The sequence below is a fragment of the Castanea sativa genome, chromosome 6, assembly GCF_040712315.1.
Source record: "Castanea sativa cultivar Marrone di Chiusa Pesio chromosome 6, ASM4071231v1".
NCBI lineage: Eukaryota > Viridiplantae > Streptophyta > Magnoliopsida > Fagales > Fagaceae > Castanea > Castanea sativa.
Window position 1 is genome coordinate 2255036 of NC_134018.1, and position 23090 is coordinate 2278125.

General features: G+C 33.1%; 1 protein-coding gene and 1 pseudogene across 1 annotated transcript; one reads left to right on the forward strand and one right to left on the reverse strand.

Moving 5' to 3' along the window:
• Positions 1 to 751: 751 nt before the first annotated feature.
• Positions 752 to 3624, reverse strand: LOC142638667 (disease resistance protein RPM1-like; annotated as a pseudogene).
• A 9785-nt stretch (positions 3625 to 13409) lies between these two features.
• LOC142638669 (pectinesterase-like) lies at positions 13410 to 14566 on the forward strand. Its single transcript, XM_075812725.1, has 2 exons — positions 13410 to 13734; positions 13875 to 14566. Exons 1-2 carry the CDS (start codon positions 13410 to 13412, stop codon positions 14564 to 14566), a joined length of 1017 nt encoding a protein of 338 aa, XP_075668840.1.
• Positions 14567 to 23090: the final 8524 nt, after the last annotated feature.

The window sequence follows — 23090 nt, forward strand, 5'->3', positions numbered from 1 at the left end:
ATGAATAGTAGCAAAAATAAACTGAATAATAAAATAATCTGGTTTTTTTAATTTTTGCCAAACACACACTATGCGAAATAGTAACAACAATGAACTCGTGTGATTGTGGCAAAAACAACCGCTTACAGGTTACAAGTTACAATTACAAACATGTTACAAGAAAAACCACTGATTTTTCTACTTGATTGTCCGAAGAAAATAAATCCAACTCATTCCAGCAGCAACAACTATATTTTCGGTCTCCATCCAAGTCTGTGAATAAGGCCAAACATTCCAGAATTAAAGGTGCACATAAAATTAAGTATGACACTAACAGTAATATTGAGGATTCAAATTATTGAAGCCTCATAGTGGTGAGGAAAAGCGTGCTTACATATTTGGATTAGCATCACTGAGTACAACTTGATTGTTTACCTACCACAAATGGACACACTTCAATTAACAATGTTGAAGTTCACACTACCAGACAAGAAGTATCAATGAATCATTGAAGAATCTAAAAATTTAAATCTCAAACTAAATGCTACAACAAATCCTTTTTCCCCTTAAAAATACTCTATCTAAGTAGATTCTCCTATCTCCATTATTTGTTTTGATGAACTTCACTTCTTCTCTATCACCTGTTTTGTTTTGGTACGGTTATTGCATAGCACACTTCTTGACTTATGTGATTCTAAAAATGAGGTGGTAAATAATAGGGAAAAAAAACAAAAACAAAAAAAAAAAAATACAGAGAGAGATAACCATTTCACTAACCTTTATCAATGGAAGCATTGATGTCTTTTATGTTGTCGTTGTGGTTGATTGACCTCTCCAAATGATTGGATCGAGAATGCGAGAGTCATAGTCATAATTTCCTGTGTCAACCTTGCAACTGATATTGACAATTGGTACATGCTCAATGATCCAATAATGTGGTCCATGCCCAGGATCCAAACTTTCTTCTAGTTCTTTGGGTATCCCTCGAAATAGCAATGCTTTGAGATCTCTAAGATGTTGGATTCCAAATGGCACCTCCTTGAGTTTCGGACAAGGCCCAACCCAAAGAGTTACAAGAATGGGCAATCCTCCTTCATCTATAATCAATGAATTCAAATTATCCAAGTGCCTAAGCCGTAAAAACTTGAGTTTGGGAAAGCCTCCTATCTTAAAATGCAATTGCTCTCCACTGTTTGCATGATTTGAGATTTCAAGCTCCAACAAATTATGCAAATCTTGTAACACTTTCAGTGGATCATCACTCAATCTTGAGAAACGAATTCGTAACATTGTTAGATGTTGAACTTTTGGAATCCAGTCAGGTAATTTGTCCAGATGCCCCTTTATATATAAGCGTTGAAGGCATTGAGGTGGAGATGAAATAAATTGCAAATCAATTATCTCATCCTCACTTGTTGAGGTTAAATCCAGAGACTCAAGGTGGTTCATCTTTTCAATAGAGGCACATAAAGCACATCCAGTTTCCCTAGTAAGGTTTGTCACGCCTAGCTTCCTCAATTGTTTCAAGTTTTATAACTCTCTAATTAGATCAATCCCCCCATGATTCGCCTCCACGTGATTTAGCTTTTGTAAGTCCTTTAAGCATCCAACTCCTTTCTGTATCTTTACCCCTCTTACCATAGTTAAACTGTAGCCTTTTCTATAATCCTAATAGTAGGCCAGAGGATGTCGCAACTTATTAAGCTTATTGATCTCTATTGGTATATCATACACTAGGGACTGCTTCAAATCTAATGTCTCTAGGTTTTGTAACTTTCCTATGGATCTCGGAAGCATATTTACTTTTGTTTTTCTCAAACTTAAATACCTCAAGTGAAATAAACTTCCAATATCTTTAGGTATGTGATCCAGTGGAGCTCCTTCAAAATCCATTACTTTCAAAAGCTTGAAATCTACCACAAGTGAACTAAAAAAGGATGTCGGATATTCATAGATATTGAACATCAAAAGGGAATGAATGGAAGTACCCTTAAATCCCCTCAGATCATTGTATGAAACTCTATCGACCGACATGCGTCGAGTTTGTCCTTCAAAGATGGACTATTGTTTTGAGAAAACATGACAAAAGTGTAAATCCTTAATCTTTTGAAGGGCGATCTCACGTAAGAGATCATGGAGTTGACTTTGTCGAACTCTTCCAACAAAGTCAATTTGTGATACTTGAATCATGCTTCTATGGATCAACTCAATTAAATATTCTTGTGCAACCTCTTCTAATGTTTTACCCAAGGTTTCCTTCACAAAGCCTTCAGCTATCCATTGTCGAATCAATCTTACACAATTAATAGGGTAATCCTCTGGATACATACCAAGGTATAAGAAGCAAGATTTGAGGCTATGGGGCAAGTCTTCATAACTAAATGATAGAATTTTGTTGACAGCTTCAAGATTGCGATCTCTTCCTAACTCAAAGCCAAGATTATCAAGCAACTTTTTCCATTCAAAAATAGTTTTGTCTTTGGTTGACAAAAGACCACCAATAGCAATAATTGCAAGTGGTAATCCCTTGCACTTCTCTACAATGTCTATAGACAAATTCCTCAACTCTTGGGGACAATATCCTTCAAAATCAAATGGGAAGGCCCTTTTGCAAAAGAGCTCCCAAGCCTTGTCTCGAGACAGTGGTTGCAATTTGAAAACACGAATAGGTGAATATTTTTTACAAAAAATTGCGACCTCCATGTTACGCGTTGTGATCATAATTCTTCCACCTTTATTATTATTAAGTAAAACATGTTTTATATCCTCCCAAAAGTCAACTTTCCATACATCATCAAATATGACCACATACCTCTTTTGTTGTATGTATTCTCTCAATTCATTGATCAACGATGCCTCGTCCATTGTCTCTATTCCTGCCACAGGGGACTCCATTCTAGCCTTTCAAAATTGCTTTATCATACTCCTTAGTATATCCTCCACGTTGTATGACTAAGACACTGAGACCCATGCATGGCAGTCAAAGTGCCCTTGCACCGTTTGATGATCGTAGACTTTCTTGACAAGAGTGGTTTTGCCTAGGCCTCCCATTCCCACCACCGAAACCAGAGTACAATGAGAGGATCCTTCTACTAACCAGCCAATCAATTCATCTCTAGGAGACTCAATTCCTACAACATTAGCATCATCAAGATAAAGGGAATCCTTTCGAGGGTCATTCCACCTAACACTCCGAGCATTGCTGCTTCATCCTTGACTAGTGGATTGGAAGCAGTATCTTTCACTTCTTTCCTTGATTTTCTGGAGTGATGCTTTGATCTCTTGAATCTCAGCAGCTATCTTATGGTGGGGTTTTAACGTTTTGAGTAAGTGAGTGGTTTTATGGAGGAAACCAAAGAAGCCATGGTGATGTGGATGTTGGGCCATGAGAAGCAAGTATTGGTTGATAGCAACGTCTATGCGAATAGTTACTTCTCTTACTTGTTTTACCCAAGTTTTGACACCCTTGCTCGTGTATTCTTCAGCTGCCGCTCTTGCGTCTGCATCCTTTAGGAAGGACTGCATGCTCTCCAGTTCATCGATGATGTCCGCAACTTCTCCGTAGATGCCTCCTAACAGTTTTACTTCTTTGGTCAGTAATGAAACCAGCCTGTCGATAAGAGATAATGCTGCCATCTCCGCCATTTGCCTCTCTTCTTCGTCCAAGGAAACGTATGCTATTTCATCTAAATTTGGCTCTTCTCCATGATCAGATATTGCCTGAGATTGGGCTAGTGTAGATCAAATCCACTTTCCTAAACTTTTTGCTTTATCTCTCTTTCTTTCGTTGTCTCAAACTTGAGTCACGTTAGTTACGCTTTGTACAATGCATAAATGCGGATCGAGTTTAAAAAGATAAGATAATTATAACCAATGAACTAGTTCCACAGAAGATGATGAATCATGATTCATGAGCCTGACATTATTGAAGCATAAAAGCAACACAAGACTTACTCGGTGAGGTTGAGCAGATGAGTGGGAACCAAGGATCTCACATGGTAGATATTGACATTTAACAGTACACTCACATTAAATATTCATCCAAAAAAATAGAGAAGGTATACTTGCAATAAACTCAAATAAATCTTATTCAAATTAAATCTTGAGAGGCAATTTCTCTGCGTTGTAGCTTTTGAAAGGCTTTGACAAGGTGTGGATGGCTTGAAGAAATTTAGGTGGAGATGAAGTTTAAGAAATTTAGGCTGTAAATCAATGATAATATCTTCATGGATCAATTTGTGAGTTTCAGTTAATTCAACTGATAAAGTCTTTGATGATTGAATAAAAGATCTGGGTTTCAATTCCTATTTATACCAAAAATCAATTGATATCTTGGTCTGATAATAAAGAATTATCATTGGGAGCAAATGTCATAGATTAAAACTCTCTAAAAAAAAAAATTCTTTGATAAATTCAATTTATTCAAATAAGAAAAAAGGTCTTTGCAATTTGTTGCCCGCTTTTTTAGTTACCTCAAATGTATCATGTTGTTGAGGTGGGCATAGCAATATTGCGAAAACTAGATCAATACCTTGCTAATAATGAAATATATATAATAATCACTTAATGTGAAATGTTACATCCACAAAATTTTTACAACAAATTATAGGTGGCAAGTTTTACTTGTTAGTGTGTAAAATAGTAATTATAATGGTGGATTTAATTTGAAAACCTATAACAACTTATCATTTGAGATTTGTTATGAAAGTATTATAAAAATGTTGTGGATCTATTACTTAGATTTTTTTTTTTTTGACATCCACCTATTTATATAATGTTGATGCAGGCCTGCGTGTGGGGCTTTATTTTTGCACAAGCCCAATTCCGTCAACTAGACCAAATACTACATGTAGGACAATCCAACTAGCCGACTTAATAATAATTAATAAAGCAACATATAAATTTATATATATATATATATATATATATATATATATATATATATCTTTCTTATTCTTGGTAAATTTATTTGTTCCAAATGCTAATATGAGAGCAAGGTTTAAAAAAATGATAAAATTTAGCTACAAAATTGACTGTAACCTAAGGCTACAACTTCCTATAAAAAAAAATTAACATTACTACATATTTTGAAAATTAAACTGTTTGATTATATGTTTTTTACAATTTTAATATACATGTCAAATTTTTTGTCAATAAGATATTGTTTACTATAAGATCTGTAAGCTTATATTTTATACAAAATTTCAAACTACAAAAACTTGTAATTTAAATAATTTATTGATAATATAGTTATTAATCTTTAATTTTCTAGAGATTTTGCAAGAATGGAAGATATAAGAAGAAAATGTAATTTAATGGTGGATTTGTCAAAATTCAGCACCAATAAAAAGATATTGAGTATGGTTATAACCTTAGGTTACAACTAATTTTGTAGCTAAACTTTGTCTTTAAAAAAATGGATTGTTGAAAGATATGTAAAATATATAGTTCAAGGTTTTGAGGTATTCACGGTTCAACCATGAAGATGTCATAATTTATTTCATATTAAATAATTATAAAAAAATAAAATAAATTTGTAAAAGTTAGTACTAACATTAAGGGAAAAAAAGTATCCATTAAAATTTAAATAATCTTCAACCATATTACATGAGTTAGAAAAAAGAAAAGCAAAATATAGTTAATCCTTTAAGTACATGGCATAATTGCATAAACAAACAAGTATTTTCACTTTTCAAAATTTTTTAATTTTTAGAAAAGGCTAATTACAATAAAATATACATAAATATATTAGCTAGAATAGAAATCAAAATGAAATATTATTTATTTTATTAATATATGTTAACTTGGACTTTCTAACATGTCTTCTAATGGAGATATTTAAAGTTCAAATTTAGCATTCTTAGGTATCATAATTATCCTTTTAAAAAATTATTCTTTTATAACAAAAAAATATAAATATTTTAAGAATAAATAGGTTTAGCTTCCAAACTAATAGCAAAGAGCGAGCTAGCCTAGTGGTTGGTTGCAGCAGTATCTAATCTAATATATTATATGATAAATTGCAAATTATACTTGTAAAATCTGGGAGTGCTTGAATTTTACACCCTGAAAAATCAGAATTTGGATTTTATCTACTGATGTTATATTCTATTTGCATTAAGAACTCCTCCATCCATGATTTCCCTTAAATGTCATATAAGCTTGTAATGTGTGTTTAATTCGTCTAATAAAATTGTGCCACATTATTTTTATTTAAATTATCTAAAAAAATTAGGAAACAAAAATGACCACTTACCTCATGTTATGTGTTGTGTTCATAATTCTACCACACTTATTATTGTCAATTAAATTAAATCATATTTTATATCCTCCCAAAAGTCAAGTTTCCATGTGTCATCAAATATGACCACATACCTCTTCTGCTATAAGTAGTCTCATAATTTATTGATCAATGATTGTTCGGCTATTGTGTTGATTCTCGGCAGAGGAAAATTTTCATTATGGTCTTGCAAAATTGCTTTATTATGCTCCTTAGTAGATCTTCTATATTGTAAGATTGAAACACTGAGATCCAAGCATAGCAATCGAAGTGTCATCTTACCATTTCGTAGTTATAGACTTAATTTCTTGACAAGAGTGGACTTACCTAGTCCTCCCAGTCCCGCCATCGAAACAGTAGTATGATAAGGAGATCCTTCTACCAGTCAGCCAAAGCCAATCAATTCATCTCTAGGAGATTCAATTCTTCGAGAGTCATTTCCACCTAACACTTCAAACACTACTGCTACCAATAGATTGCAAGCTATATCTTCCACTTCTTGCCATGATTTTTGTAGGGACACGATTTTCAGACCAAGTCCAAAATGTAAGGGACTGTGGCCCAATGAACCCAGTACAATGAATTTGTAGAGAGTGGGTCAAAGAGCTAGGCTTTAGTGCATGGATAACAGTTAATATGGTTTTGGATGATGAGCTAATAAGAATTGAACCCGGTTTGTGCGAGAAAGTTTGTCCTCAACACAGTCCGAGTAACTCTATTCTAGTATCTATTGGATGACAATGGTTACAAGTGTTGTTGAGATTGCTACAATGCTTTCTCTTCTCCTTTTTCCATCCCCTTTTCATGAAGGGTCTCTTCTATTATATAGTTTCTTTTGGATGATCTTAATCATACACTTATTGATCTTTTGAGTCACCACTTGAGTGTTTGTCCCATTAGACACCCTTTCTGGCCTTTTGTGAGTTGTGGTTGCCGAGGTAGTACTGTTTAGGGGTCTTTTCCACATAAATGCGGTCAGAAAGCTAGCTGCAAGGCATTCAATGAGGTGTAGAAGCTTTCCCTTAGATATTTTTAAGTTATTATCCCTCTTGTACGTTCATGATGCTCGTCCTTATCATTAGAACTTCCTGGAAGGTCACTTTGATCATTAGGATCTATACCCGATTTGCGTTTAGCTTATCCAAGGAGATATTCCTCCTCAAACTCGGACTACTCATGATCTCGGCCAAATCCCCCCGCTCTCAGCCGTAGCCCAAGACCCCACAATAGCCCCTCAAAACTCCAGTTTTTTTCCTCTCATCCGAGGAAAAAAGTTAGGTTTGAATTCTTAAAAGTTAATTCTGCTTTGATCTTTTGATTTACACCTAGGGGAGTACCGTTTCACGCGCCCCATATTTGTACAGTAAATTGCTCATTTCAGAGCTACCAATCTGAGGATTTGGTTATAATCTTGAGCATGTCTTGACACTTAGTGAGAAATAAATAGATATCATGGAATGTTAATTCCCTAAAGTTTGTGGTCCGAGGAGCCATGCATAACTAAGGTTTTGTTTGAACACTTTGAAAGTTGTAATGGAGTGTTAACTTTTCCACATCATCTGGTCCAAAGACCGAGGCATGATCGAGTTATAGTTTAAACACTTGAAAAGAGATGTCATGGAGTGTTAACTTTCCCACATCATCTGGTCCGAGGACCGAGGCATGATTGAGTTATAGTTTAAACACTTTGAGAGTTGTTATGGAGTGTTAACTTTCTCACATCATCTGGTCCGAGGACCGAGGCATGATTGAGTTATAGTTTAAACACTTTGAGAGTTGTTATGGAGTGTTAAATTTCCCACATTATCTGGTCAGAGGACCAAGGCATGATTGAGTTATAGTTTAAACACTTTGAGAGTTGTTATGGAGTGTTAACTTTCCCACATCATCTGGTCAGAGGACCGAGGCATGATTGAGTTATAGTTTAAACACTTTGAAAGTTGCGAGTGTGTGTTAATATCCCCAAAGCAGGAGGTCCGAGGACCCGGCATAGCTAAGGTTCTGTTTAACCACTTCAATAGATGCCAGTGTGTGTTAATTTCCCCAAAATAAGAGGTCCGAGGACCCAGCATAGCTAAGGTTCTGTTTAACCACTTTAATAGATACCAGTGTGTGTTAATTTCCCCACAGCAAGAGGTCTGAAGACTCGTCATAGCTAAGGTTCTGTTTAACCACTTCTAAAGATGCCAGTGTGTGTTAATTTCCCCAAAACAGGAGGTCCAAGGACTCGGCATAGTTAAGGTTCTGTTTAACTACTTCAATAGATGTTAGTGTGTGTTAATTCCCCAAAGCAGGAGGTCCGAGGACTTGGCATAGCTAAGGTTCTATTTAACCACTTCTAAAGATGCTAGTGTATGTTAATTTCCCCAAACCAGGAGGTCTGAGGACCCGACATAGCTAAGGTTCTGTTTAACCATTTCTAAAGATGCCAGTGTGTGTTAATTTTCTCAAAGTAGGAGGTCTGAGGACCCGGATAGCTAAGGTTCTGTTTAACCACTTCTAAAGATGCCAATGTGTATTAATTTTCCCAAAGCATGAGGTCTGAGGACCCGGCATAGCTAAAATTCTGTTTAACCACTTCAATAGATGCTAGTGTGTGTTAATTTTCCTAAAGTAAGAGGTCCGAGGACCCGGTATAGCTAAGGTTCTATTTAACCACTTCAATAGATTAGAAGATATCAATATATACCTTTAAGAACTAGCCCCGCCGCAGAGCCCCTTTTAATTGCTCATGTGTTGCTGCCACTTCCTCTAATGGAGGTTTAGCGAACCCGGCCACCAGATTCGCGAGGACCTTGCCCTTGACAGAGGTACGAGGCATGTACTTGATGTCGGAAGCCCTTAGAACTGTGCCCCATTCAGCAATCCTCCCCGTATAATCCGTACTTCGTAGTATAGACCTAAACGGAAGCTAAGTTAGCACAACAACTGTGTGTGCCTCATGCAATGACTTGTTCACATAGTAAACTGGCCACCAATGGCTTTCCCTAGGGACTCCTGCTTATGGGGGCCTGATCCTACCGTATTTAACCGTTGCACTCACTATCACACAAGTTCTCCCCACAAATGGTGCCAATTGTGGAGACACGATTTTCAGACCAAGCCCAAAATGTAAGGGACTGTGGCCCAATGAAGCTAGTACAATAAATTTGTAGAGAGTGGGTCAAAGAGCTAGGCTTTAGTGTATGGATAACAATTAATATGGTTTTGGATAATGAGCTAACAAGAATTGAACCCGGTTTATGCGAGAAAGTTTGTCCTCGGCACAGTCCGAGGAGCTCTGTTCTAGTATATATTGGATGACAATGGTTACAGGAGTTGTTGAGATTGCTATAGTGCTTTCTCTTCTCCTTTTTCCATCCCCTTTTCGTGAAGGGCCTCTTCTATTATATAGTTCATTTTGGATGATCTTAATCCTACACTTATTGATCTTTTGAGCCACCACTTGAGTGCTTGTCCCATCAGACACCCTTTCTGGCCTTCTGTGAGTTGTGGTTGCCGAGGTAGTACTGTTCAGGGGTCTTTTCCACATAAATGCGTTCAGAAAGTTAGCTGCAAGGCATTCAATGCGGTGTAGCAGCTTTCCCTTAGATATTTTTGAATTATTATCCCTCTTGTACGTTCATGATACTCGTCCCTATCATTAGAACTCTCTGGAAAGTCACTTTGATCATTAGGATCTATACCCGATTTGCGTTTAGCTTATTCAAGGAGATATTCCTCCTCGGACTCGGACTACTCACGATCTCGGCCAAAACTCCACGCTCTTGGCCGTAGCCCAAGACCCCACAATTTTCTTAACTGATGCCTTGATCTCCTAAATCTCAGAAGCTATCTTATGGCGGGGTATTAATATTTTGATTAAGTGAGTGGTTTCTGGAGGAAATGATGGAAGCCACGCGGATGAGGATCATGTAGTGCCACGTGAATCAAATACTGGTTGATTGCAACATCTATGTTGAAAGCTATTTCACCCAAGTTTTGACACCCTCACTCATGTCTCCTTTAGGTGCGGCCCTTTTGTTTGTGTCTTTGGGGAAGGATTGAATGCTCTCCAGTTCATCTTTGATGTCATCAACTTCTCCATGGATACCTCCTAACAGTTTTGCTTCTTAAGCACTTACCAAAGGGTAGTCAAATTTTACAGTTTATTTCTAAAATATAACCAATTTTATTTCAATTCACGTAAAAAAATCGTGTATCATTTTATCTCATTCAAATCATTAGTTCCTTTTATTTGCTTGATCAAAGTTTGAAGGATGTAGAGACTCTCTAAAAAAATTCAAATTAATCAAAAAAGAAATTATAACAATTCAAAGAGGAATGAAATTCTAGTTGTTTACTTCTTCTTTTCTATAATTCAACGTAGATATAAGAATTGAATAAAAATTTGTAAGGATTAATAAATGATGATTAAATAATTATGATTGTAGAGGTACCTGCTCGGTAGGGCACCATGGGATCGTGCTTCTTGGGCTCGACTCATTTGGGCCGAACCCTCACCCTTTTTTGGGTTGCACAGGAGACCCATTGCCAATTTTCATTATTGCCAATGAGAGAGAGAGAGAGAGAGAGAGAGAGAGAGAGGTATCAGGAAAGCACAATTAAAAGAGTAACAACGAGAAATTGTGGTGAAATATAAACAAGTCGACAACCACTAATTTCTTGTGAAACAAAGAGAACAATACAAGATAGAGAGCAAATGCTATTGACTTTGTGTTTGGGTCAATTCAGCTGATCAAATATGCAATCTACAACAAGAAGTCAAATTTCAACAAAATCATTGGAGATGATGGAAGAAGAGGGCTCTACCCATTTTGTCAAAGGACTTGAGATGGGGGCATTCGAGGATAACGACATAATTAGTTCTAGCATTTACATTTCAACAACTAATGAATGATTTTAACGTTAAAAAGAAGAGGGATAAAAAAACCACGTAGTGTGGGATATGATAATGACTAATGGCAAAATTCGTTTCTAGCCTTTACGTTTCAACAACCAATGACTAAATTGGTAGATGGTTAGCTGGTCACCACAGTTAACACATAAATAATTCCTCTCTAGTATGACACTATTATTTGAAGACAATCTCTAAGATGGGTTAAGGGGTGTTTAGGAAAGTAGTTTAAGTTATGTTATTTGAGTGTTTTTGATAAACGTATAGGTGAAAATGTGTATAATGTTGTTTAAAATGTATGGAAATGTGTTTAAACAAAGCTGCCAAACACCCCCTTAATGGTTCTTTGCCCCTCAAAACTGAGATGGTATCTCATGGGATGGTCTCATGAGAGCACCCTCTCGCACCGTGTGAGTTGTGAGACCACGTGTTGAATTCACATATGTTGTGAGAGGCAGGTCTCATAAATATATATATTTTTTCCTGAAAAGTATAGGATCAATTATGATGTTCCCACTAAACTGTATTAAGTAATTTTTTTAGAAAAACAAAATCAAGCTACAAAAACTAGTATTTTACTGATTTAATGTTTATATGTACATGGTCCTTACCCTTATAATTCTCTGTTAAATTCAAAATATTTATAATACAAAGCCCATTTTCTTGATATGCATATTCAATTTATTACATTTTTACTTAAATATTATGACGAGAGTAAAAATCAGTGTATTCATGCAATTGGCTATTTTCACTAAAAATTTCAATAGATCCTCCCATTAAAACCAAGCTTTATGGTCCATGATACATTTAAGCACATCCTCAAACCCAATAGCACTTTGAAGGAGTGGGGGATATAGGGTAAAAAAATATAAAAATAAATTAATAGGCTTATTTGATACTAGAATCTCCATGAATACATTGATATAGGGAAAATTGGGGAAATGTTTTCAAGTGGAAGGGGATGCAAGATTGCTATTGTAACAGATCTTTAAAAGTTATTGCAACCATATTTACACTGATGCAATAAATTAGTGCTTTCAAGTCCCTATTGCAACAAAAATAACTTCACAAAGTAAATAAGTTCCTATTGCCACTAAAGTTTCTTTTTGTTGCAATAGTTTTATTGCAATAGAGATTTTTTTCTTGTAGCCTATCTCACGTAATGAAGATAAAAATAAAACAATTAAATTTTGATAAATTCATGTTAGCAAGTTTTGTATTTTCATTTAAATCTCACCCATGACCTATATGCATTGATGTGTTAATCACTTAATGTATCCATCTATCCGTTATGTTTTAAAAGACTTTATAAGAATGTCTATTTTTTCCAGATATTAAAGAGAGATGTGAATTTAACCTAATAATTGCAAATTTGCAACTATTAGATCCACTCAAGCATTGCTATTTCTATAGGTGTTAATCAATTTAAGCAAAAATGTGGATGAATAAAGAAAAGTTGTCCAATGTTCAATTTGGGTGCACTCAAATGCATTTACATTATTTTTGTTTTGGTTGATTTTTAACAATCGGTAGACCCTGTCGCATTCCATTTTTAATCAATATCTGACCATTATATTTGTTTTGTTTTGTAAAATTGAGGAAGAGGTGTTAGTTATTTATTACATTCAATTAGTATGATTAATGAAGTGGTGCTAATTACTTATCACATTCAATTTATTATTTTAAAGTAGCTTTTTGTGATGACAACTATTATAAGTTATTTTTAGCATGACAATTGACAAAGTAATTAATGCTTAATAGTTGCATATTCCTCTAATAGGATTTCTCATTTCCGTGTTACATGTTACACAACATACGCATACATGCACTAAAAAATAAACCTGTCCCTACAACATAATACCTCCAAGCACCCATAATTGTGTCCACCCATGGTTAAGAATTCACACTCTCTGGGCATTGCCATTATCAACCACAACAAAACCAAATCAAACTGCTAGCACCATAGAAACCACTAAGCTAAACTAAAAACCAAATGAAATAAGCCCTCTACACCAAGGAATTGGTTGGTAGATTAATTACTACAACTAATAAGCTGTACCATGATTAAATTTAAATTATGGTACATCTATATATTAGGTTATAAATAGAGCACTTGAATTTCATACTTGCAATCAGTCCTTGTTTTGTTTGTTTAAGTTCTAGTTTGTGTTTTTGATTCCTTGTTTAGCTCCCCCCCCCCCCCCCCCCTCTCCTTCCTTCTATTGTATCAAAAAAGAGAAGGTTCTAGCTTCTATGGCAATACATACTGTTCTCCTAGCTTTTTTTTCAACTCTATTCGTTTCATTTGTCAATGCTCACTCTTACAAGCCCAATGTCACAGTTGCTATTGATGGCAGTGGCAACTTCAGCACCATTAACGAAGCCATATCAAAGATTCCGATAGGTCGTAACAATCCATATGTTATTTTAATCAAACAAGGTACATATAATGAAGCAGTCTACATAGCTCAAAACAAGTCTAATTTAGTTTTAATTGGAGAAGGCATGGAGAAGACTATTGTTCAATTTAACAAAACTGCGAAACAAGGTTATGGAACTTCAGGATCGGCTACCGTAGGTAAGGTTCTATTCTCATATTAGTCTTAATTTTTTTTTTTTTAATTTGATTTATTGATCTTTGCATGCAACGTTGTAAATATCTATTAAGCGATTTTTTTAAACTCATACTGATTATTTCGGTTATGTTTCTTCATTTAGATATTAGCGCCAATGATGTGTTTGTTAAAGGTATTAGATTTGTGAACAATGCTGGACCTAATGGTGGCCAAGCCGTGGCTTTGAGAGTAGCCGGTGACCGAATTGCAATTTACCAATGCTCCATACAAGGATACCAAGATACCTTATTGACAGCATATGGTATCCATTTTTTCCGAGAATGTGAAGTTTATGGCACAGTAGATTTCATATTTGGGAATTCACGAGTTGTCTTACAAAACTGTGACATTTACGTGAGGAAGCGTACGGAAGGCACTGTGAATATGATCACAGCCCAAGGTCGTGGACAAGTGGAAGATACAGGAATAGTGCTACACAATTGCTCCATTAAGGCTGACAAAGATCTTCAACCTTACCCACAAATCAAAACATTTCTAGGCAGGCCGTGGTATAGTTATTCACAAACCATTGTCATGGAATGTTTCCTTGACAAATTGATTGATCCTGAAGGATGGCTTCCAAACAATGACAAGAAAAGCTTATCCACTTTGTATCATGTGGAGTATGCTAATCGGGGCCCAGGAGCCAATACAACAGGAAGAGTTAAATGGCCTGGGTTTCATATTGCCAAAAATTCTGAAGAGATTAAACATTTTACTGTTGAAAATTTTATTAATGGTACCCAGTGGCTACCAAGTGTGGGAGTTCCTTTTGTTGGTGGTTTTATAAATTAAATATTGTATGCATTGAAAAGGCAAATGTCAATTAAAGAAATCATATATATAAAGATTTTAGTCCTTTCTAATCGTTGCAACACTGTGACTCCATGCAGATTTTATTTCACTGTTTCAATCCTTGACTTCTATTGTGTTTATCTCATAGGATATATTGCTTTGCGAACTAACCAAATGTCATCTATTGCATGTAGAGTTGACTAAAAAATATATGAATAAATTAAAACAATTTTAAAATGAATTTAAATTTTTGTATAAGGTTAATGGAAAATAATAAGCACCTAAACAAGCACTAGTAAAAAAATTGTTTAGTAATTTTTCAAGTAGAAAGCATATATATATATATAAAGTCAAAATTGAGAAAAAATCCAATCCAAAAATTGAAGTTTAATTTGTGCTGTGTTAAATCAATTTCTTAATTTTGATGCAAGTACATATCATTCATTGCAACAATCGATAATTTTGTTGTTTTTATATTAAACATGACACCACTTTCAATACAAAATATTTATTTTTTAAATATAAGAATTCTATAGCATATTGAGCTTTTAGTTTACATTTTTCATTTTTTCATTGAATAAATATGAAAACAATTTTGTGATGGAAATTTCAGTACCAAATTTTATTGCAATAATGTATTGCTTCAAATGATTCTTTGGCAAAAAGATATTGTTTCAACATAGAGATGCATGGATGTAAGAAGAAAAGCTCAACATGCAATTTTCATGTGGATGATTGTTGGAGTCTTGAAGAATATAGGATGTGTTTGGTAACATGTAAAATATTTTCCGAGTGTAAAAGGAAAGGAATATATTTTCAAATGCTTGGTTGTATTCTAAAAATTGCTTTAAAAAATATTTTCAAGTGTTTTGTTGTTTTCTAAAAATGCTATTGTTCTACTAGTTTCTCAAATTTTTTTAGCTTCCAAACAAATTTTATAATAAAAAATTTCAATATATAAACTTAAAAGGAACAAAAATCAAAACAAATACATTCAATAAACTCTCAAATTTAGTCAAATTGAGATAGGGAGGAAGAAAGAGTGGGAGACTGAGGGAAAGAGAGAGGTAGATTGAGAAAGAGATAGAGATCAATCATGGGTAGGTCAATCTAGAGGCGGTAGCAACGATCTTTAAGCATAGACGATGAGATTGGTCATAGGTGGGTCAATCTAGAGGGCGGCAGCGATGAGATCAAGAGTAGGAGGAGACGATCTACAGGGCGGCGATGAAGAGAACAAGATGACATGCTCCGATCTAAAGGGCAGCAGCGGTGATGATCTTGTCCCAAGTTCAAGCTCTCTCTCTCTATCTCTCTCTCTCTCTCGTTTCACTTTCCCTTTGGGTGTGTGAGTCTAGAAAATGATTGGAAGGTAAATGAGATGTGTAAAACATTTTACGGGGTAAGGGGCTTATTTTACAGTCAAATTTTATTATTTTCAGTTTGAATTTATTTTACATGTGCACCCAAACACACATTAGGGTGTAAAATATTTTCTCAATTCCATTTACACCCGAAACAAATATAGCCAAAACTCTAATGTGTTCCAACAGCAACAAATAACAATTATATTTCCACTCTACACCCAAGTTTGTAGATAAAGCTCAACAAACAAAGGTGCACATAAAAATGATCTAATAAGAGGGATATTGAGAGGTACATGCATTTTGGGTGATTTAACACACCCGATATGAATGCTCTAGCTAAGATAGCATCGATCTTTTAGGTGGGAAAAAGCATGCTTACAGGTTTGGACTAGCATCACTCCGTTGAACTTGATTATTTATAATTTACCTATCAAAATGGAAAACCTTTGATTAGTAAATGGAAGAAGATTTTACACTATCATAAAGTCTTAATATTAAAAAACGTTACTGATAATATCTCTTTATCATCAAACCAAGACATCAATCAATTTTTGGTATAGGCGGGAATTGAACCCCAAATCTCTTAGAGGCTCGATCAAATGCCACAAGCCTTTGCAAATCCTTTTGTTTTTATTCTCAATTGAAAATAAAACAATTATCTCTACAAAAAAAAAAAAAAAGAATATAATCATATTTAGCTTAAGTAACAACGTGACTCAGCAATTCCATTTTGTAATTTCAAACAACCAAATGTCATAATCTAACAAAGATACGAAAAATATCACCAAATATAAAGCAAAGTTTAGCTAAATTTCATTAACCTTTCTCAATTGATGCAATCTAATAATCGACATCTCCATTTTTATCATCTCCGTCCTGCTTAATTGTGCACCCTCTTGATCTCTCTAGATGTTTGGGACGAAGAATACGGTTTTCATAATTGTAATATCCTTTGCCGATCTTGTGGAGGAGATAGATGACATGTGCATGCACAATTATCCAATAATGTGTCACTTGGTCTGGATCCAAGCTTTCTTCAAATTCTCTGGACATACCTACAAATGAGAGTTCTTTGAGGTTTCCCAGAAATCTAATTCCAAAGGGCACCTCCTTCAGTTGCGGATTAGGCCCATATTGAAAGCTTTTCCAAAAGTCAAAAAATTGTCAGTTGAATTTAGAAATTTGCGATCTTTTGATACATACATACTATACTCCATTAGGGCTGTGATTTAACCGCCGGACAAACGATAGGTATATAACTTTTCGTGGTTTTATACAGGTTGATGTCGTATAAATGCTTAGAGAAAGAGAGTGACAGAGGTGAAGGTTTCCAGCTTAATGAGAGACAATCAGATTTGAGGGACTAAAAAGAGGAGAGGAAGAAAAAGAATCGGGTACCATCGGCTTAAAAAAAACATAAATAAATTAATTAATAAAAAAGGAAAAGAAAATATGCATAAAAAATAACAAATAATTAGATGATGTGTAAAATTAGGAGGCTTCTAATAGTAGAGTTTGTTACGGACTGAAATTCTCACAAGTAGACGTGTTCTAATTGGAATTGGTTATATATATATTATCAACTTCTTCTTAGTGTTTTACAAAAAATTGCAAAGTTCTTTTTGTCACACCAAAAACTACTTAATACTCAATACCATGTTTTAGATAAAAACAACAGTTTAATTGTACTTATTATCAATAACTTTTATTAATAAAATACATTTGTGACTAAGAAATAGGGAAAAAGAAAAAAAGTCCTGTAAACCCTGTTATCATGCAGGGGCTAGGGACCCGTATATTAACCAAACTCTTTATTTTTTCTAAGTGAAAATGTCGAATTAAAAGTCCAACATTGGTTCAGGATCACTAAGGTGCTATTTGATAAAGATTGAAATATAATTCCATGATTTTCTCCTATCGTGATTCTCTACTTCTTCAATTAAGACATAAATTCTATGTCCTCCATAATTTCTCAGATTTAGACATAACTCCTTGATTATCAATATACGAAATGGACAGTAGAATGAACAAAAATCTTAAGTCATGTAAATAAAAAGCTTAATAGTTGATATTAACTTTTAATATATACATTTACTCAATGTTTCTCAAATAAATTATATGGTATATAAGTTGACGAGTAAAACTGTGCGAACGCAGGACTTTAACGAAGAGACGCAGAACAAAAAAAGAGAGGCATTTCGGAAGACACCAGAGAGTGAAATCAACTCAGATTAGAGGAGAAAAAACACTCCTTAGCCGATTAAACTCGTGAGTGAGTGTGAGCGTTAACAGTAGATCGGATCGGAGGGGAGGTGGAGAAGCACCAAGCCACAAACGGAGAGAGAGATGAGAGAGGGAGACTGAGAGTGAAAACGGTATGGGTAAAATTTTTAATTTGTGATCTGTGTATTCAGATTTGTATTTTTTTTTTTTTTTTTTTGTGTGTGTGATTGTCTGGATTCCTGGATTCCTTCTCTATGATCAAGCTTCCACCCACCTTCTCTGAACTTTTTTGCTTAATTTCTAGACACTTTCTTTCTAACATTTGAGTCAGATAAGTCCTGCACAGTTGTAAAGTAACGTGTGAGACTTTTGGACTGAAGAATGCTAAGACAATAATAAAGAGTGCACAATAATTTCAGTCCAAAAGTAGCCGTGTCAGCTCAATTAGAGTCTCTTGATATCTATTTATTTTGTAAAAATTGAATTTTTTTTTCTAAAAATACTATAAATAAAAGTAAAAATTAACTAAAATATTAAGATTCATAATTAATATTAAAAAGTATAGTGATACTTATAGATAATTACAAAAATAAGTTAAATAATAAAATAAATTGTCAACTAATAATTTTAAAAATATAATAAAGAGTGCACAATAATTTCAATCCAAAAGTAGCCGTGTTGGCTCAGTTAGGGTCTCTTTGAGATCTATTTATTTTGTTGAAATTGAAAATTTTTTATTGAAAATATTATAGATAAAGGTAAAAGTTAGCTGAAATAGTATAGTATGACTCATAATTAGTATCAAAAAATATAGTGAGACTCATGAATAGTTGCAAAATTAAGTTAAATAGTAAAATAAATTGACAACTAATAATTTTAAAAAAATAATAAAGAGTGCACAATAATTTCAGTCCAAAAGTAGCCATGTTAGCTCAATTAGGGTCTCCTTGAGATTTATTTATTTTGCTGAAATTGAATTTTTTTTTATGAAAATATTGTAGATAAAAGTAAAAGTTAGTTGAAATAGTACTGCAGAACTCATGATTAGTATCAAAAAGTGTAATAAAACTCATGAATAGTTGTAAAAATAAGTTAAATAGTAAAATAAATTAGCAACTAATAATTAAAAAAATATTTATATATTTTTAACACAAAATATTTGTAAGTAAAATATATTAGTTTCATTCATTTTGATAATTTTAAGACACACACACACACAGACACACACACACACACACACATATATATATATATATATATATCTTATCAAAAAAATAAAGACACGCACACACATATTATAAGTCAAAACTAGGAGAAAATTTAATTAGATTTTAAATAAATTCTCAATTTTGCGTCACATGTTCCATTCAAATTTTCTTTTTTATACTAAGTGAATTATTGAGTGTAAAAATCAAAGAGACCAAATCTAAGTAAATTCTAAATTTGATTTCAATGGAGTTCAATTTTGCGCCACATGTCCTAATTTTTTAAATTTTTATAGCAAGTAAATTATTAGGTGAAAATTCGAAAAATCTAAATCCAATTAAATTTTAAATCATATATATATATATATATATATATATATATATATATATATATAATGAGAAGCTATACATTTCTTAGAATTGTATGGTTTAAAAAAAGTATAAGCTAATAACATATATAATTTAAACATTTTCTCAAAAAATGTATAATTTGAACCGTGTATTTGTGATTGTTTTTAGTTGTACCTGTACATATACATGAGATTATACACCAATTTTTTATAAAGCTATTATATTATATCAAATTATTTAAATTGCAATTATTTATTGAACAATGAATTTGAATAGTTGAATGAAAAGACAATTTAATTTCTTTTCTTTTTAATGAAATTGAGGATGGGAAAACCTAGGATTGAGGTTCGATTAGTTTTCAAAACTATCTTGGGTTAATACCCCAAATCTAATCAATACACACCCCTAGTTGCTTATCAGGTAAATAAACACATGCATGGTGTCATTCCTGTGACACCAGGGTTGCCATGCAATCATGAAAAAAATTTCTAAATCCATACCAGGGGCGGAACCACTTAGAGAAGTGGGGGGTCAAACTCTCAAACATTAGACTTTTACCTCTAAATTTACCTAATCTTTACAAAAGAAATATAGTTAGCCTCCCAAACTCTTCATATTTCTTGTATGACTCAATTAAAGTAGTTTAATTTTATATTTGTTATAATTTTGGCCCTCATTCATAAAATCCTAATTCCGCACCTGATCCATACCAAGTTGATGAACTAAATGACCCATTCTAGCATGTCACAGAACTCGATGGTCATTGATAACAACTCACGAATGTGCAACCTACTTTCTATCCAGACCTCCAACGTCTATTAGAGCCATTTGATCTTAGTGTGCAACGTATGTGTGTAACAAACTACTAAAGCGTCACATGATGGGGAGAAGTCTACTTACTGATTTGAATTAGCATCACTAAGTTTTTTTTTTTTTTTGAGAAGGCATTAGCATCGCTGAGTTGAACTTGATTGTTTGCCTAACACAAATAAACAAACTTTGATTAGTAAAGAAGAAGTTAACACTAAAAAAGAAAAGAAAAAAAAAAGTAAAGTATGATTATGAGTATGACTAAAATGTAAAAATCTCAAAAAGTTTTCTATTTCAGCTAAATAAGCTGTTTCCAAACGAATACTTATTAGTTACTGAAAATTTTTGCATAGCTTTCTAGATACCTTAAATTTGACATATTGTTGAAGTGGGCATAGAAATATTACTGCAAGAACTAGACCTATACCTTTTTGATAACTAAACATTTAATTACTGAATTTTTTTGAATTGTTTTTTTACTTCAGTTTATATAAATACTTTCAAAAATAAAATCTTAGCAATATCTTTAAATTGTGGGGCATTCTATACCATTGGTACCAAAAGTTGAGTATAGAGGCCGTTTAACCTAATATACCTTTTCAAAATGGGTTTATGGCTAATCTACAATCTATATAATATCTAAAAGAAGTATTTATTATTTTTATACTACTATTAAGCTATATTTGCTTAGCATTTTAGTCAATTTCAGTCCACTTCAATTCATTATCGGTCTACTTCGGTGATACTTTGAGAGAAGAGGTTTGGGTAGAAATCCTTCATTGACAATTATGTCACATTTTTAATGTAATGTTGATAGTCCATTGATAAAATTACATTTTTTTATGTTATTAAAGTTTTGTATTTATTTTTTCTAATATAAGTGATAGATTTACTTATATCTACTTTATTTTTAGGTTATTTAATTTAAGATATATAGAAAATGAACCATTTATAAGGATTACTAAAAACAAATTGGAACCACATATTATATTATTTACAAAATATCTCGTCTTATTAATCGTTGAAGGTAAAATACATCATTAAATGCCATTTTACCAAACATAATAATAATAATAATAATAATAATAACATCTATATGTCAAGCACAACGAGTTCCCATCTTCTTGCATTTTATGAGATGAGAGAGATCTCATCAACTTTGTCAGGTGAAAGAAATATATAGATCAAATGGTAACAAAAAAAAAAAAAACACTTTACTTTCTTAAATTATACCACAGATTATATTTTGCACTTTAAACTTTTTAAATACACATTTTACGTTCTAAATTATGATTCTTATTATACTTTACATTTTGACATTAAATTTGCTGTTAATCTGGATGGAAAAGTATGACATTATGTAAAAAGACTCAATTGTCTCTCTTATCACTCCCATAAAAATAAAGAAGAAACTACACTTTACCATCTTAAACTATACTTTTGATTACACTTTACACCCTAAACTTTGGATTTTCATCTAAGTTAATGGCAAACTTAATGTAGAGGTGCAAAGTGTAACAAATGTCATAACTTAGGGTACAAAATATGCATTCAAAAAGTTTAGGGTGTAAAATGTAATCTAGGGTATAGTAAGGTAGTAAAGTGTAATTTTTCTAAAAAAAAATCAACATACTAATAATTAAACCAACTTGTAGATCAGGAAAACCAGTTAAGACAATAATACGACAGTAAATGGTTGCATCAAAATCTTGGATATAAAAGTAAATTTATAACCAAATAATCCTAAGTATAACACCAAACCACCACAAACTATATGAGTGGAGCTTAGAGTTTGAGTTTTATTTAGGAAGGGAGGTAAAAAGTAAACAACAAATTGTATAAAATATGTTTAAAATTTTAAATATATACTAAATATAGGTGAGACGGTTTGTGTTAGGCGGGTTTTTGAATCTTCCGACATGAACTCAACCCGATCCACTGTAAAAAAAAATTTCCCAACTAGATGTAATTGTTGGGCATTATTTACAATCTCAGCTAACCTGATACTGCTTGGGTCTTCAATGAAAGAGTGAAAAATGGGGCTTGGCGGGTACATTTGGAAGAACATTAAAAGGATGAGCAGGAAGTTGCTGCAGACGCGGTTTGGGTTGACTTATATGGGGATTTGAGTTGAGTTGTTTGTTTGAGTATTCACACCAATGTATGTAAAAAATATACATTTTAGTAATTTAAAAAGTCGCTTTATTTATTTTAACAACTCAATTTATAATACACCTAACATCAAAACTTTTATTTCAGCATTCAACACATTAAAATAATATTAGTCTTTGAGCACGCGCGTAAGACTTTTCTATTTTTTTTATAAAGATTAATAATTTACATTTATTATAATTTGTAATTTCTACTTTTTTTCAATCACAAAAAAAAAAAAAAAAATTGAACACACGGGTGAGTTTTGTAAATTGAAGGAGTTTTAAAACTAACAAAAGAGTGATCCTATTTTATAGGGAGTTAATGAATAGAAGTAGGAATTTAAATCAACGTAAAAGCATGAGTTTATTAGAAGCAAGAAAGCATTTCAACGTAAAAGTAAGAATTTATTATTTT